General features: G+C 38.0%; 1 protein-coding gene across 3 annotated transcripts; it reads right to left on the reverse strand.

Annotated features, from left to right (window-relative positions):
* Positions 1-854: 854 nt before the first annotated feature.
* Positions 855-16,711, reverse strand: RIC3 (RIC3 acetylcholine receptor chaperone). Of its 3 annotated transcripts, none has more exons than XM_058159295.1 (6): positions 13,543-16,711; positions 8,293-8,522; positions 7,294-7,372; positions 5,190-5,283; positions 2,698-2,843; positions 855-2,172 (listed from the first exon to the last, which is right to left on the reverse strand). In XM_058159295.1, the coding sequence occupies exons 1-6, from the start codon at positions 13,685-13,687 to the stop codon at positions 1,676-1,678; spliced, it is 1,191 nt and encodes a 396-aa protein (XP_058015278.1). In that variant the 5' UTR covers positions 13,688-16,711; the 3' UTR covers positions 855-1,675. The 3 variants fall into 3 exon arrangements, with proteins under 3 accessions (XP_058015278.1, XP_058015269.1, XP_058015287.1); XM_058159286.1 differs by having other exon boundaries at positions 2,698-2,846; positions 13,543-15,944; XM_058159304.1 differs by having other exon boundaries at positions 855-1,986; positions 2,698-2,846; positions 13,543-15,938.
* Between the last annotated feature and the right edge of the window lie 2,370 nt (positions 16,712-19,081).

The following is a 19,081-nucleotide window of genomic DNA, read 5'->3' on the forward strand; positions in this document are numbered from 1 at the left end:
CAAAGAAAAAACATGCTGGAATGTTTTCTTAAGGTTTATCCCCATATATAAAAATATCACTAATGCTCTGCAAATATGCAGAAATGTCATACAATGATGCTTGGTTTATCCATCATCTAGTTTTATCCTGATAATCAACTATAAGCCCCTCGTTTCACAATGCGGCTAAGACAAGTTCTGTATCAGTTGGGTTTTTTTTGCAAAACTTGTTCTGACTTCCTTTCATCTAGATTATAGCCAAACACACTCAGGCTGAAGTGTAATTTGACAAGATGTGATAGAAACCATCAGTGTAAAAGCAAGATAGCAAACAATGAGCTACAAGTGAGATGAGCAAGATTGCTTGTTTCCTTTAAAAAATATGTTAGCAATCTTTGCCAAAAGGACACCACCTGGTCCTTTTTTAATTAGATAGAGAAAAAGATACTTAGATCTCCCCAATCTGTGTCACCGCATGGGGAAAAATTCCTGTCACTTCATATCCAATGGCAATTCATCAAACTACCAGGAAGCAATAGAAATTGCAACCCAATACATCTTGAAGATCCCAGTTGGGGATGACTGAAGCAACCAATCAATTATGGAGAATTCTGGCTATCAGACAAGATGATCAACTTATATTTTTTTGGATGGGGCGACACGGAAGTACTAGGAATGTACAAATCGACCTTAAACCAATTCAAATTTTGGAACTTTGAAAAAATGCATCTCTTCTACTTAGACTTCCAAACCAATTGGGAAAATCAATCAATTTAGACTTTCACTTCTATTAGGAAATAAAATGCACAAAAACTTGTCAAATTTCAAAATTAGGATTTATTATTTCCAGATTGATTCACAAGCATCAAATATCGATGTGCAACGCTTCAAATTTCACCCACAAGTGTTTTTGAATCCATAGGAGCCTGAATGTAAACTCAGTGTCCGTTTGCAAGCTCGTTTAGGAAACAATCCCATTTGTTCTCAAGATTGCATGATTGCAGCTGCATGGCCCTATAAAAATGAGACCATTTTAATGAGTCACAGGATGGTGTTATACTCTTGTGTGTGATCCAACAAATCTCTTATTCAAATCCGGATCATTGGACAGTCTTAACATCCAATGAAATTTGATATTTCACATCCCTTCAGAGATTCAGCTTGGAAATGTGAATCAAACCACTACATCAACCAAATGGCCTATGGAATATCTTTTGCATGCTGTAATTTCTTCATTTTAAGATATGAAAGGTTTTCCTTCTTAGCAAAATGAGCAAAGAAATCTTATCTAAACTGTACTACTTATATAATGATCAAATGTATTGATCGTTTGCTGCCCTTATATGTTACTAAAAATGAACCACATCAGTTTATGTAGGACATGTTTTGTTCTTATTACATAAATACACTGAGAAAAAATGAGAACATCCCCTTTCCTTGGATTGCTTTTTGCACTTTTTGCAGGGCTAGCTAATGCAGTGAATCTAAGCTGCAGTCTTGAAGACAAAAGCTGAAGAAAAGTGCATAGAAAAACTATGTAAAATTCTCTTGTTTTCAAAATCTTTGGAAGCCATAGCGAGGGAGACAATTAATACTGTTGCAAGATTTTGACTGGGCACACAACAGAGAAGTTAAGCTTGGTCCTAAAACCAAAGATCACAGTCTGTGCTGCAGGTGACACGTTTGTACACAATCCTCAGTGTCCTAGCAACTCGGTGCCTTTTGTGTTTCGCTTTCTTAGGATACCAATTTCATCAGGATCCTCATCATTTTGCTCTGTGGCTACCATATTTCCATAATCACAGTCCAACAGCAGCTCCCCTTTAACTACTTCTTCTGTTTCACTGCAGCTGTCGGAGAAGAATCCTGCATTTTCTGCTAGAACAGCAGGATCATTCTCTTCATAGTGGCAACAGTAACACTCCTCAAGGTTATGGCCAGTCCCACTCTGAGCACTGAATGTTGTCTGCTGGTTCTTCTCAGATCCTGCTGCAGAGCCATTGTTCACTATGGCAAGAGCAGACAAAAGAGTTTCACTATATAAACAGTCCTCATTCTCCAGAAACTCCATTTGCTCAGCTATCTCTTCAGCAGAAGGCTGGCTTGGATCTGGGCAATCTACCAGAATCGTGTCCTGTCTGTGCCTGAAGCAATCAGAATTATCATAAACAGGAAAGGTCTCTTCTGGATAACCTTAAGACATAATAAAATAAACTCGTCTTAGATTATAAATCTTATTCCCAATATTATTAGAATTTCTGATAAAAGTTTCCAGACTTTGGGAATTTAGGGAAGCCATGTGATAAATGCATTTTACCTGACATTAACTGCAATCACGCTTTCTTTCAAGCCAGTGTTGCTGGAATTCTAGATTTACTTGGACTCAGGAGGGGTAATGGTTAAGGCACCAGGCTCGAAACTGGGAGATCCTGAATTCCAGTCCCACCTGGAACAAATGGGTGACCTTATGCCAGTCACTCTCTTTCAACCCTCAGAAGCAGGAGATGGCAAACCACTTTTGAAAAACCTTGCCAAGGAAAACTGCAGACACTAGCCCGGGTAGTTGCTATGAGTCAAAAACTGATTCAAAGGCATACAAAACCCTTGGAGACAGGCAATGTGGTACTGCAGATACCTCATTTTGTACTTGCAAAGTGCCCTTTTCACTATAAGGGGAGTAAAATATAAGATATAAAGCTGAGCAGGCTTCACTCTAACCTTCCCAGTCTTGCATATAAGGAGCCTCTTCTGCTTCTTTCTCCGGGGAGATGCTGTCAATGAGTTTGCCTTCTTTCATGACTTTAGTAATTTCCCGGAGTTGTTGAAGAAGCCTTTTCTCCTGATCAGTTGTGACATTTGGGGACCTGCTGTGGAATAGGAATTAAAGCACACCCAGTAGCAGCGTCGGACAATATTTACACACATTTTTAATGGAATAGTCCTAGTGAGGCTTCCCGGGGATAAAAAAAAAATCCAAATTCCATAAGCCTTTGGGGGCAATTCCAATACCAAAGGAAAAAAAATGAGTGTTCACTACAAATTCCTTCTTGGGGGAAGGAATGATTTACAGGGGGGGAAAAAGGGTGAGGTTAAATGGTGACATAGTTTGTTTTAAATGCTCTCATAGGAAGGGCACTGCAAAAACTGATACCTTGCGTAACAGCTACCATGTCATGCGACTGCTTGAATCAAAGTAGAAGGTAAGTCACAATTTCCCAGATTCAGATGACAGAGAAAACTGATTAGTTTTAGACCAGAGGCAGAAGCTTCTGTTTTTGTCTTGTAGTATGTGAAACTGAGGTGGAGAGAGGATGGCCCAACCTTCACCATCGCTTATTTTGAAACAGGAAATCTTGGTTGGTTAGTTTAAATTGACCTCCAGAAATATATTTTAGCCACACTGTGGTCTAATTTTAAGGAGAAAAATAAATGTTACTCAGACTTTGATGTGGTACAGATAACGTTTCAGTTGTTCTATATTCAGCCCACATATAATTATTACAATAACCAACATGTAAAGTAACTATATTGATGATCATTTTAATATTTCCCATCCTCTGAGGTCAGACTACTCTGACTTCTTATATTCCTAAATATCCTAAATCAGAATTCAGATGAAATCTGAGCACCCTAGCAAACATAACCAATAGGAAGAAATGGTGGAACCTGCAGTAAAGTAATACCTGGAAGGTCACACTTTGATCCTCACCTGTATTATTAGTGCGAGGAAAGGTCTCTGCTACCTTTCTATCAGCACAGTTCCAGTGAAAGAAGTGAAAGTTGAGAGAAACAAAAGAACTGAAAAAGAACAGGGTTCTAAGAAGCGCTGATTTAAAATAATCTCCCAGATATTTTACTGAGTGTCTGTTTTTCCTTTACAGGATTTAGTGACTCACATTACTAAAGAAAATAAAAGCGCTAAATAATGATATAATAGACCTAAAGGCATTAGCCATTGGGAAATAAATGGAAAGAGGGACCTTTTAGGTATGTTCATCCCTTGAGTGACCTACGTTTTTTTTATCATCATTTTCTCCCGTGCTAATTAAATATCACAGAAAGAAGAAAGCATTCAGAATGCTGATCCAATTTTCTTTCAAGGGGAAAAAAAAAGAAAAGCATCACCATGCCATTTAACGGGATAGGGTACATACAAAAATGCTGCTCAGGTGAAGAACTCAAACTCAAATTGTGATAGTCAGGAGTGACCATCGGAGGCAAAGAGCCATGTTGAGGTGACTGCTGTCCTTCCAACTGATTATCCCCCATCCCAAATGACGGGGCTGTTCTTAAAAATGGCTACGTGGGATTCGTTTCTGAAAGAAATGGAATAATAAGCTGTAAGGTTTGCTTCATTTTGAATATTAGTTTCACTATTTCATTTAGAAAGGGAATGCCATAAATAAATCTGTTTCAAGACACTGTAACTTGGGGTGTGGCATTTGACCAGGCCGATGGAAAAGATTTAGAAAAGAGTAATTTTGACTGCTTAAGATAGCCTTCCCTTCGACTCCTCTCTGACCAAGCCAAAGAATTGAGTAATTCTATCTCTTTTTTGTTATCACTGATCATTTTGCATGGTAACTGGACTGAAAAGTTGGTATGTTGTCGTCTTCTTACCCTTTTCACCTTGGAATGTATTTGAAGTAGCTCATTTTGTCCTTGGTATCCTTCCTTTGCCTCAAGGGCATTTTGAGTTTTGCTTTCCCTATTTTTTCTTTTTGCTTTCCTTATTAGCATTTCTATAAATCTGGTCCACCTGTCTTGTTTTAGTCTTCCTTGATGGATTCTCCCTCTTTTCATCTCTTATATATATCTGTAAGCTTCACCGACTATTTGTCCAGTCTTATTGGTGTTTTTTTTTTAATTGTCTCCCTTTCAAAAAACACTTTGAGATTGTTTGCACTTCCATTGTTACTTTTAAAGAATTACCTCTACTGTAATCTTGCTTCTTTTTCATTAGCTTCTCTTGCCATAGAATCCTACTCTTAAGTTAATTAAAATTGAAAATTAATTGCATTACAGCACATCAAGCACTAGCCTGTCTTAATACCAAATTTTCAACAATTATCTATCTGCTTTACTCCAAAAATCCCCACTATATCTTCCACATCAGTTCAGATTAAGTCAAAGGCAGCTGATTCTCCATCCTTTGAAAGGGTTGTTCTGGATGTAACTATTAAAACTGAGCCTTCAACAAAGAACAATACCTTTCACAGTTGGGTCCCACTCTGTTGATTATTTTTTCCATGGCTTGTTCAGTCTCTCTCAGTTTATCTTGAAGCTGAGCAAGTTCATAGTCAGCTGTAATATAAACACAGTTCCAGGAGGTGTCAGTGGCTGCAGCTGAAACAGTTCAGTCCATTAAACAAGCATGGATTGTCTTAAATGTACATCAAGAAAAGAAATGGAATTTGTTCTAAACCGTGAATGCTAGTAAGCAGACCTATCCAAACAGAAAAAGAGAGAGGGGATTATCCCTAAAGCTAGAAGCAGCATATCTGATGCATTCAATTTCTCTTCACTGTCTGATTTTTATTGCCCAAAGAAAGGCAAACCTGCATCATGGTTAGAAACATAATCTAGTGACACAGATAATATTCAGCAAAAGATGAGGAATGATTATTTTGGATGAGAAACAAGGTTACAGCCTGTCTCAAGAACAAATCTCACTGGCTGGGGTAAAAATGTATTTTAAACACACTTGTCTAGGATTGTGTGAGAAGTAAATACAGTGCAGTCAGTTAAAAGGATGGGGATTCATTATTTGTAGCACATTTCAAGAATAGAAATACAGGAAAACTGGTTTGTACCATGCTTCAGGAAGCAACGTTTCTACTAGTATGTAGAAAGTTCAGACATACATATGTAGCCTTTATTTAGTGAGTGCCTTGGACAGTGAGCATTTGCAATAACAATGGTGATAAAAAAAGTAACATTATGGTTTGCTTCCCATTTGAGACTGTTGTGGGATGCAGGGATTGTCTTGGATCCACAGCTTGTAGGTGGAAGCTGTGGACAACAAGGCCTCTGCACAGATTCATGATGTGTACCAGTAAGAGCTGGGTTGGTTTTTGTTTTGTTTTTTTGATTGGGAGGTCCTTCTGACACTTATTCATGTTTTATTCACCTCCTGACTGGATTATTGAAATAATCTGTATATGGGGTTGTTTTGAAGACCACTCAGAAGCTGTAGCTGGTTCATATATAATGGTTTGGAAAGTAATGGGCATGCCTTGGTCAGCCCATGTGACACCACTGGCTCTGCAAGGGGTACTGGTTGTCAGTTGGCCTTTGGATGCAATTTAAGGTGCTGATTATGAAGCCCTTCTTGGCATGGGACTGGGTCATCTGAGGGGCCACTTCTCCCCAATTACAATTGCCCACCCCATTAGATCTGGAAGAAGGCATCTTGTGCATATCATCTGCCAGGGACTTATATATGCACAAGATGCCCTCTTCCAGAACTAATGGGGTGGGCTATTGTAATTGGGGAGAAGTGGCCCCCTCAGATGACCCAGTCCCATGCCAAGAAAGGCTTCATAATCAGCACCTTAAATTGCATCCAAAGGCCAACTGACAACCAGTACCACTTGCATTATATATATATATATTGGGTCCCAGGCAGCAGGCCTTCTCTGCTGTCACACGTACCCTACGAAATTTTCCCTCCTCCAATTAGGTTAGGTTCCATCTTTCTGATATTCTGGAAGTTCCAGGCATGGGGATCCTGAAATCCTGACATGTTATATCCAGAGATGGATATAGCCAGTCTCTCTCTCTCTCTGCCTGTAAATATTTTTATTTTAATCTACTTTTTAAAATGTTATTTATATTTTTAATACTTTGTTTTATATCTGTACTGGTCTTTATTTATTGTACACCAGCCAGAGTCATTTCTTGTTAGATAGGTGACTGTATAAATTTCATTAATAAATAAAATTGTAGTGGGTATACTCTGAATCCTTTTGATTAATCAGTGTCATCTAGTGGGACCCTGTCAGTGTGCCTTTTCTACCACAACACTTACTCTCTAGTACAGCATCCCCCAGACATTCTATAGCTCCAACCCAGATAATGTTGAAGAAGACTCTGAAAACCTGGTTATTTCCCCAAGCCAAGGTGTTAAGTCCCTGTAGAATTTTGTTTGAGGGTGTATTTTTTTAGATGCACATGGATTTTTTTTAACTTCCTTCCTGTTGTATTGACTTTTAGTGTAGTAAGCCTCCCAAGGTCTTATGGAGTTAGGTCTTCTTGAGTCCTTTAAGCTACATAGATAAACAAATTCTATCTCAAACTTGAAATAGTACTTACTGATCTTCCGGTTTTTATTTCCAGGTGTTGAAGGAGGACATTTATGCTCGGCTGTTGAGACCATCCCCTTAGAAGAAAGCTGTTAATTGGAAGAAAAGTTACTAATGTAGAAATAGTGAGAATAATATCTTTAAAAAGCCTCAAGAATGAGAAAAAGGCCAGTTCAACCATAACTGATATAATTTTAATTATATCAATTAATTACTGATATTTTAAGTCTTGGGTTTAGTAACTCCATTTCCATCCTCTTTCATACATCAAGAAAAGTAATAAAGAGAAATCTTCCAGCTTTAAAATGACCAAACTGAAGAATCTCTGGTTTAAACTTACAAATTAACAAATAAATTAACCTTGAAAATCATGATTTCATCCTAGTTTAAAATCACACTCCCAAAACTTGATTGCCAAAGGAACCAAGAGTTACTTACATTGTAGGGTTGTCCTTTTTTGATTAGGCAACATTTATACCGTCCTTAAAATAAGCATTCAAACTCTATTAAAAATGGACAAACATTGGCAAAACTTGACAGAAGCCACTGAAATTCTATTTATCAAAATGCTTTATGCAAAGAATATAGAGAGAAGGAAAAAAAAACAAAACCCTGGATTTTTATGTGATATTTGTCCCTAATCTTTGCAAGATTTCTAAGGATAGAATCAGTTTCAACTTTAAATCCTTACTTATTTTCCTTTATATGGGAGAGAATATCTGGCAGTTCAAAGCCTGAGCTCTGAACATCAGAATCCATCATGTGGCCCTGTGCTAGCTTTTTAACCACTCTTAAATAGCACCAATTAAGTCCCACAATGACTGAAGCAAAAGCAATTGATAGAATGTATCTTTCGGTTGCTCAGCTATTTCTTCTATAATTTTCTACTGGGTAGAAATAAATATCATCTTTACCATAAAGATTCCTATAAAGTGACCTCAGGACCCACAATTTACAACGTATTTTCTTGATACAAGAATAATTTTAAGGGTGAAGATGAATATCTTACCTTAAACAGAATGTATAGGATGTATAACAGAATCCCAAATCCATATATTGGGATGACCTGTCCCACAAGACCTCTCCCAGTACCACTGCCTCCACCTCCTCCGCCACCTCCACCCTTGGCTTTGGCAATAGCCTCAGCAAGGTGAGATCTTGGAAACTGGGAAGCAGGCGGCCTGACTTCTGGAGACATCTGGGGATGTGTTGTTGGAGTAAAATAGCTACTGCTTTTCCCTGAAAAAAAAAATCATAAAGAAAATAAACATAGCAGATTATTAGCTAAGCAGTGGTTAGAATGCAATATTGCAGGCTGACTCTGTTCCCTGCCAGGAGTTTGATCCTCACCAGACTCAAGGTTGACTCAGTCTTCCATCCTTCCGAGGTCAGTAAAATGAGGACCCAAATTGTTGAGGGCAATATGCTGACTCTGTAAACCGCTTAGGGCTGCAAGCAGTGGTGGGACTCAGCCAGTTCGCACCACTTCAGGAGAACCAGGTGTTAACTTTCTGAGCAATTTGGTGAACTGGTTGTTGGAAGAAATCATTAGGGCAGAGAACCGGTTGTTAAATTATTTGAATCCCACCACTGGCTGTAAGCACCATGAAGCGGTATATATAAGTCTAAATGCTATTGTTAAGTGCTATTAATTAAAGCAAATAGTCCTGCTGATTCATCTATATTAGGACATTGTTTTTATTTAGAACCTAATAAATAGATGAAATACAAATGTTAATATGACTGGTTACATTCTGTAAGCTAAATGGAGCCATTGAATAAAGCTCTCAAAATAGTCTTTCCAGATGATAATGTCTCCATGAATTGGTAGCATATATTTTGAACTGACAGTGGATAGTTTAATATATTTGGGAATGTTTAAAATTGCAGTAATCAGCTATGATACTGATAGCTTGTTTAAAACAAAATGTTCGCAATTTATATGAAATACTGCTGTTCTGCTTAGCTAGCAAAACAGTTAAAGCTGAAAAGTTGGTAGAAAAAATTGAATTGAGCTAACATTTATAACCAAAGAAAAGCTAGATGAGCACCCACAGGTGTAGAAGTATTTTTGCTTCTTCCCCTTATTCATGAAGATGAAAGCTCTCAAATCAACAATTACCAAACCAATCAAATCAGTTAGTTTTGCAATTTACAGATAGCCCTGGATGTATGACTGTAATTGAACTCAGAATTTATGGTCGTAAGTCATGGTGGTTGTTAAGCAAGTTACTCCATGACCATGATCAGTTTTATGACCTTTTTTGTGGTGTCCATAAAGTGAATGTAGTGGTCATTAAGCAAACCTGTTTTCTTCAATAGTTGTTTTTTTGTCAGAAACCAGAAGTAAATATCAGAAACAAGAAAAAAAAAAGCTAACAGTCAGTCATGTGACCATGGCATGCTGCAAACCACCATAAATGCATGCTGGTTTCCAAGCATTCAAATGCGATCATGTGGCCTGTGGCGATTAAAACTCTGGAACTGGTTGTAAATATCTCTGGGGAGGCCCATCGTAAATTCAATTTGTCACTAAGTGACCAGTTGCTAAATCAGTAGATGGATAGATAGATAGATAGATAGATAGATAGATAGATAGATAGATAGATAGATAGATAGATAGATAGATACATACATACATACATACATATATACATACACATTTTAAAATATAAATAGAATTACCCAAAACTTGTCAAACCATGCATCGAAATTACATTTTAGGAAATGTTCAGCTTTCCCAGGTTATGAAACTTTTTATCAACCATTAAGTGACACTGGAGAAACTTGAGAATAGCTTGTCAATGACCATCAATGTTTTCAAGGCTTGCAAGGTTGGACCATTTCAGCATTTTTGTTTGTTTGCTTTTGGGTCAATAGTTTTGTTTGCAAGATTTCAAAAGCAGTTTGCTATTACCGTCTTCCTAGGGCCGAGAGAGTATGGCCAACTGAATTTGTGGCTCAGGGAAAATTAGAACTCATGGTCTTGTTTCTAGCCTGGAGTCAGAACTACTACACCAAATTATTTCCAGTTTATGTTGAAATCAGTATGCATTCCAGAATGTGCTCTGAAACATTTGATATTGACTACTATAGATGCACAGGAGTCCTTGGGACTTACCCTTCAAATTTATAGCTATTTAGAACAAATCAGGCATTAAATGATAAAACTGGTCAGGTCATCACATAGCTGTGCTTTTTGTCCATAAATTCCCCCTCTCCTCAATCAATCATAATGTTTTTCATATAATTTCCATTGGAGAAATAAAAGCTGAGACAAGACAGGTTTGTCAGTTTTCCATATTAACAGAATATCAAAGTTGGAAGGGACCTTAGAGATCTTCTAACCCAACTCCCTGCTTAAGCGGGAGCACCTACCTTTCCAAACTAATGGCTGTCAAAGCTCTTCTTAAGAACTTCTAGTAATGGAGCATCTACAGTAAAACTTCTGGAGGCAAGCCGTTCTACTGATTGTTCTGTCTGGAAATTTATCCTTAGTTCTAGGTTGTATCACTGCTTAGTAAGTTTCCATCTGTTTTTTCTTGTTCTGCCCTCTGGCACTTTGGAGAATAGGTTGACACCTCTCCCCTTCTCAGTGAAAGCCCCATAAATATTGGAATACTCATGTCACTGCCAGTCCTTCTGTTTGTTAAGACGAGACATACCCAGTTCCTGCAACCATTATGTTTTAGCCTCTAGACTCCTAATCATCTTTGTTGGCTCTTCTCTGCACCCTTTCTAGAGTCTGAACATCTTGTTTGTATCCTGGTGACCAAAACTGGATGCAGTATTCAAAGTGTGGTCTTATTAAGACATTACAGAGTGGTATTAACACTTCACATTATCTTGATACTATCCCTCTGTTGATGCAGCCTAAGAATGGATTGGCTTTTTTGATAGATGCAGCATATCGCTGGCTCATATTTAAGTGGCTGTTCACTAGGTCTCTCTCAGTTACTGCTGTTGGTATGCTGTTTAAAGATATTTCCAAATGTGTAAAAGAATGTCCTTTTAAAAAACATCTTGTAACTACTGCATAAAACCAATGAAAGGTTGGTAAGCACTGTTAAGAATTCACTGTAGAAAGTTAGTAATTAATCTCCAATGACCTTGTTGCACATTATCATTAATGCAGTGCATTTGATGGGAAATTCCAGCCAAATAGGTTTCCTCATTTACAAAACTATAATTCTACTGAACACTGACATATTCAAAGCATAAATAACTATACCTTTAGCAAATCGTTGATTGAATTGAGTTTTCTTCAAATGTTCTGATTATGGCTCTCTTTTTTAACCTTTATATTTTGTAGCCATGCTTTATTATCAGTAGTTAAAATAATTGATACTATAATAACTAAAATCAGTTCCAAGGAGAATGCATACACATTTTATAACCATCTGCCTATTCAAATATTCAGACCTTGAAATTCTTTAGTTTTGGAAAAGCATTACAAGTAATCTCGCATAAAAATTGGTGCCACTCAAACATAGAACAAGGAACATATCTTAAATGTTCATTGTTAAGGCTTCCAAATTAAATTAAAAAATAAATAAAACATATGGGTGAACTTGTTTTAATAATATCTTATGCAAATGTAATTTAAGCAGAAACATTATTAAATTTCTGTTGCAATGAAAAATATTTACTGCTTCCATTTTGGTACTAAAAGTATGACTCAAAAAGATGACATGAGGAAGTAATGATTATGGTGGTGACATCTAACATTCAAAGGATGCAGATAAGCTGTATTAAAATACAAATAATGATTTTCCCTGCATGTGTGCATTTTAAATGATGTGGGCAGCAACAGTAAACACACTTTAGAATAATGGCAATGATGCATGTCATGTAGAAAGACTGATAGTTCAATAGAGGGTTGGGGAAAACAATAAATAGGAAAACACATTGTGGATCATTTGAATATTTATATTTATATTTAATATAAAACATCCAAAATATGTATAATCAGCAAATAATAATGGACATGAGAACATAAAATGTATGAAAATAACTGATCATTACAAAAAGCTAGGAAATGGAATACAATGAAAGATAAAACAAGTGCTTATGAGTGAATGAATGAAATGATTCAAAGAAACAAAACAAAATGCAATTTTTCTTAGAAATATATATTGAATTTATTGCTATTTTAATGCCATTTTAGGATTACAAACACCGAGATAAAATACTGTTAGTGCAACTGTATGGAATTAGTATATTAGCATTAGCTGCTTTGTTCACACTACCTATAATGTTGTTTACATAAGATTTTGAATGCAGAACAGGCACAAAGGATGCAGAAAAAAGTTCTAGTGTAATAACATTTTACTTCTACAGCCCAAAGACCTGCAGCAATTCACAGATCAAACTGGTAATTTTATTTACCAGTAGATTTGACTACCAATTAGAGCGGCACTGCTTCAAACGATGAGACAGCCAGTGAAAAGGTGAATTTTTCAGCCTACTCCTCCCTTAACATCTTTATACTGGTCTAGAAACTCATAGGCACCTTTGGTAAAAATAACTGGCAGACTTTAATAGCTTTGTGAAAATGAGTAAAACCAAGGACTCCTCATAAGGGATATATATCTATATAGCTTTGCAAAAGGGCTTATAGGGAGGGACGATTGTATGGTTGTGCCCAGAGATACAACCATATCTGCTATTCTTTCTTACCTCACCCTTTCTCAGGATTTATCAAAGATACGGTTCAATATTAAAATATTTTCATTATTATTATTGTTAACTATTATCAATAATTTTTATTGTTATTCATCGTAGGCAGCCAGTTGTTCAGATTGGGTTTGGCATTTTTATCTAACTATCGAATCCTTAGCAAGGTCCTGGGATAGGCAAATCTGTATTATATTGTATTATAATATTATATTATAATAATCTGTATTATATAATAATAATAATTATTCATTAAACACGAAAATCAGTCAACAGTACATTCAAAAACGCATCACAAATACCACTGACTGGTGCTAATGGTTGATACGGGTTGCTGACAACATCCTAGATATCAACCAAGTAACTTCTTAAGGTGGTACTTATTTTTATTAATAATAATATTAATATTGTTATTATTAAATATAAAGCGGGATCCACTGTGGTCTTTATCCTTCCTGAACGCCTAACCTTCGCAGCATAAGGCGGAATGGGGAGCGACCGTCTTCTGTGCAGCTTCCGCAACTCCTTAGGACAAGATCGAGAGGAGCCGCTCGGGGCCCCCGGGATGGAAGCTGCCTCTTACCCTCGAGCGTGGCAGTGGACGGGGCGACCGTGGAGGGCTCCGGCTGCCTCCAACCCCGCGAGCGGAGAAACTTCGGCAGGAGCAGCGATACGCATAACACGAAGCAAGAAGCCAGAGCCACTTTCCGGACCGTGGAATACGCCATGGCAACAACCTGATACCCGCCACAACCGGAAATAGGATCGATCCGGCCTATTTTTTTTTTCGCCCTTAGCGTCACATCCGCTCCCTTCTCCTTACCAAGCACGGCGTTACCATAAAGTTTCAGGGTCGTGAGAGAAGAGCGGCAAAGCGTGCCTTTACTGCGCTTGCGTAGGAGGCCCTTGCCATGCGCGCGGGCAGCTTCGGAAGACACGGCCAGGCTTTCAGTAGTCCACACGGGGGCCTGCCAATAGAAAAACTGCGACTTACTCGAAGAGGCGGGGATATTAAGCAATTGCTCGGCTGTGATTGGGCCGCCGTTGTAGCGGCAGCGCTTGAAGAAGATGACTCCGGGTCTCTAGACTCTACAGTCAAAGAGGTTGTGGCTCTTCAAAGGTTGCTCTGTCCGATTGGTGGGTGCCCCGCCTGCTGTGGCCAATTGGTGGCAGCACTTACCACTTCCCCTGCCTGGAGCTGAACCCATGCAGATATTAAGTCGCTCTGACGTCTAAACCCGAATGCATCCTGCTTTTAGTGATGGTGGTTTATTGGTGCCAACTTGGTTTCTTGTTTTCGTTCTGTGCTGTATCTGATCGGGGTGAAAGCAGAACCCAGCGTGAGAAGTCAACGGATCAAGCAATTTGTTAAAAGCGAGCAACCTCTTTCCTCTTGCGGCTTTGTGTGTGTGTGTGTTTGCACGGGTGTATTAGCTGCCTGGGATAATTCACTTCTGTATCCTTTGTTTACTTTTTGTGACTCATTCTCATTCTTGTGGGAGACATAAACTGCTTGCATAGGTTGGGTTTGCACTTTCATGAGATCTGCGGTTGGTTGGTTTGTGACTTAGTGTGTCATGCGAACACAGCCTCTTTATCAATGGCTGTTCTATCAGTTTCCATGCTATTATTCAAAGACCAAATAGCCAGAAGAGGGTTCAAAAGGGAAGGAAAATAGGTGATATAAATATTGGCTGGTATCATCCAGTAATACCCAAATCAGAAACCTGAACATTGAATGAACCAATCTTCTGCTTTTGCTTAGTTGATCCACAAGCTAGCCAAATAACCTGGGTTTACATAACCTGTATGAAGCCACACATAGACAAGCCAATGCTGCTGCATGCACCTTATCTGTTTATAATCATTGTGTAAACATAATCTGTTCCTGTGGTCTACAGGAGAAAGACATGGATGTCTTGTGAGGCGGTGCCATCTAGAATAGAATAGAATAACAGAGTTGGAAGGGACCATGGAGGTCTTCTAGTCCAACCCCGTTTAGGCGGGAAACCCTATACCAGTGATGGGTAACCTTTTCCGGACCGAGTGCCCAAAGTGTACACATGAACCACCAAAATACAATGTGCACATGCACCCCACATGTGCCCCATGCCCCCCCCACATGCACTCTGTGCATGCGCATCAGAGACCCAAAGACCAGCTGGCCAGCAGGAGGCGTACACGCATGTGCAAGAGAGCTGAACTGGGGCGACGGCTCACGTGCCATCAAAGATGATGCTGTGTGCCACCTCTGGCACGCATGCCATAGGTTTGCCATCACTGCCCTATACCATTTCAGACAAATGATTATCCAGTTTCTTCTATAATACTTCCAGTCTTGGAGCATTTACAACTTCTCAAGGCAAGTTGTTCCACTGATTAACAGAAAGCCTCTGCCCTTCCCAGTGACTTAACAATTTTTAATGGACCCTCTCTTCATCTTCTCACCTCTCTTTTCTGACTGTATTTGGTGTCTGAATATAATTCAGTAAAATGGATGCACAATCCAATGTCCTTTCTTGCACTCAGAATGATCTCTGTAGTTCTCATTTGCTGAACTACACTTGTAGTAGTTTGGGCATTGCAGGATCCTGTTTTATCCTGATTTAAAAGCAAGGGTGAATGATAATTCCATATAAGATTATAGTCTTGAGACCAAACTAGACTTGGGTTAATTCTACAAGGGAAAGCTGTAAGTGCTCCCGAATGAAAAAGATTGATTCTATTTGATCCTCTTAATACATTTTTCATGAGAATAAATAAAGATGAAAGAAGTTGATTCTTCTGAAAATTTCATGATTGTAAGGCTTTTACCTAATACGACTTTGCATTTAAGTTGTTGCTGTTTTTTTAAGAATAAAAAAAGAATACTGAATTTTGATGTAACTTTTCTGTTTCTACTCCTATTCTCCTATTGTGTTCTCCTTTTCTCACCTCTTAGTATGTCAGGAAGTCGGTTACCTTAGTGTTGATAGAACTTTCCATCATAATGCAGTTGGATTGAAAGATTGATTAAAAAGGAAAATTTTGCTTTTCTTTAGTGCCATCTTAAATATGAGAGCATGTGGGAAGTGACAACATGAACACGATTATAAAAGACTGAAATGAGAAGATGGGGGCAATGTGGCTCTTCCTATCTTTTCTTCTTGGTTTCAAGATCATCTGATCTTGATGATCAGATCAGACATCAGTGCTGTGTTTTTTCTATAGTAAAATTGGATCTGCTCTTTAGAGTTCTTTTTTAAAATTTGGAGTAGTTGCTTAATTTCTTTTCATGTTTTGATTTGGTGTAGGTAAGTTTGTTGGGCACAAATAGTAATTTTTGAGCATGGTTTGGCAAAGGACTTTTAGCTCTGATTCCGAGGATCAAAATAGAAAGAGACTCAACTAAGTGTAGTTACTAAGAAAACTACATGGTTGTGTCTACACAATCATCAGGTATACTCAAGTGAAAAGGTATAAGTTATATACTTATAGGTATATAAGTATACCTATATAAAGTATATAAAGTATACCTATATAAAGGTATAAATCAGGATATTCTTGTTAAGCAGTTGCAACCTTTATATGTTATTGAGCAAATTCAAAACGATTGGCTCTGGTTCTAAAAAGTTCTATTCTGAACAATTGGCTCTAGTTCTGAAAAGATATGCAACATCATGTAACAAGTTTGAAAATGTCATGTTCCATTGATCTGCATTTCTATGGCAAATCCCTACAAATTTTGTATACATATATTTCCCTGGTAACCCTTGCCCTAGAAATGAATCCACTGTGCTGTTTTAAGTCCAATATTACCTTTTATTTGCTACATCTTGTCCCAAAATCTTTAGTATTAGTCTCTATTTATTGTATTGTTGTCTTTGCTGTTTATACACTGAATTTGGGGGAAATTTGATAAAGCTATATCTTCATGTAGATTCCAAGTGTCTGTGATGGAGTCAGCAGTATTATTTCTGACTGTGATTTGACTTTAAGGAATCATCATCCTAGTCCTCCTAAAAATGTCTCTGCTGCTTTTTCCTTTTCTCAGATACAAGCTGCATTGCCATTTGAAGAAAGATAAGTGTTATATTATGGGAAATCCTTGGTGGCCCTCAGAATGTTGATTGAAACAAATTCCATTAGGCTTGGACAGTATGGCAAATGTTGGAAGATGCTGGGAGTTGTAGTTTCAGGTTCCAAGCACAATTCTAACAGGAGTCAAATACTTTAGTGGTCAATATAAGTATGTATTCCCTTCATTGTATATACAGCAAGATTGTATTCACTCGCCTTAGACTTGAGCAGTTATACTCAAGGTGAACTATATATCCTTGAAGATGATGAAGATGATGTATGTGTTGTGAACTAGACTCACAGTCTAGTTCACAAACAAACCTATTTTATTATAACAGCTGGAAATTACTTCATTCCCAGCTTAGTCCAAATTAATTCCAAAACAAGTCCTTCAGAAAAAGTCCTTCTGCCTTATCACAAACCTTTATCTGCTTTGGCACCCTGCCAAAGGCTTTTCTTGGCAAAACCCCATGAAGTTCAGAAACGAGACGCAGACTCAAAACAGATGTAGCAATGTTGCTTTCCTACAAAGAGCCCAAGAGCCGTTGCTGCTCTTTTAAACCTTATGGGAGGGGCCAGTCATCTCCTGGCCTTACTCCTGAGTCATCCTTTTTGCTTTAGCTGCTCTTGCCTTCTGGCAGCTCTTCGCATGTGTGCACTAGGAACAGGCTACTCCTGTTCCTCTGCCTCTCTGCTGTCCACCTCTGGAGGCTCCAGAGTCCGCGCATCACTCCCAGATGGCCCTGGCCCCATCTCTGCCTCCAACGCAGAACCCTTGTCCAGGCCTTCCCCTGGCCCATTGTCCTCTCCAATCTCCTTGCTTTCCGACTCCACTAGCTAGCCGTGCTAGCGCCACGGGCTGCTGATGGACCACAACAGTATGACCATCAAGGCTTCTTTCAGCATAATGCCTAAGATTAATAGCTTCTTCAGTTAGGAGGACTTCTAAATTATGTCCTCCAGAGACAACATCAGTATCCTGGCCTAGTGGCAGTGGTACTAGTACTTGTAATGCCTAACAGACAGTAACCACTTGGAATGGCCATGACATCCCCTCAGTTCTTAGCAAGAACAGATTCCTGTTCTTTGTCATCCCTAAAGACCAGGTTGCTTTGAAGTAATGCCCAAGTTCTATGCTGCATCTTGTGTCCTCTATTGCAAAATTTGTTTACATGGTCACTGAATAAAAAAGTGCTTGGATTTTTGGGTCATTTTGGATGCAAAAATTAAAAATAGGCAGCACCAATTAATTAAACAAACCAATATAAAATGCCCAGGCTTAAATTGTACTTTGCATATCCATAATCTCTGTGCTACATTTTATGTATACTTTACCCTTGGGTAAAAAGTGTAAGCATATAAATGCTTTCTCTCATAATCTTACTAAAGCACATTCCTGCCTATAAATATTCATACTACTGCCAAAACATTTACAAGCTTTCCCCAAAGGTGAAATGTGTGTAATGTACTTTGCCTTCTGGGTATAAATATTATCCAATACATTTTGGTTAATATGAATACACTAATTATTCTTGCAACCCTTTTGAAAAGGGTCATCCTCATGATGTGATTTTTTTAAAAAAAATGTAATTACAGTAATTGGATACTTAATCTAATTAAAACTGGCTTTATCTTTAATGGGTATTTTTCCAAAGACACAGAATGACAATTGACTTTTTGATAATCACTGTTTTTCTTTCTGCTGTAGGATGCATTTAAAATATACTAGAAATCACAGAATGCCGCCTTCATACCATCTGCCAATGGAGCCAGGCAAAATTACATTTTTATCCACTTTAGGCAAAACATTTATGTTAATTATGAAATAGGGATATTCTTATATTTAATGATACTGTTGATTATCAGTGAGACACTGTTACAGTTGATTAAAGGGACCTGATAATGCTAACTTTAATGACTGGTGCTCTCTATATACAGGACAGTTTGCGGAAGTATAAGGATACATCTAAATCTAATATCTCAACAGTTTGAAAAACATCAGTAGTTTGATTTTAACAGCAAGGCAAGATGATTTTACCAGCAAAAAAAACTAGATTAAAATT

Source organism: Ahaetulla prasina, chromosome 1 (genome assembly GCF_028640845.1).
Source record: "Ahaetulla prasina isolate Xishuangbanna chromosome 1, ASM2864084v1, whole genome shotgun sequence".
NCBI lineage: Eukaryota > Metazoa > Chordata > Lepidosauria > Squamata > Colubridae > Ahaetulla > Ahaetulla prasina.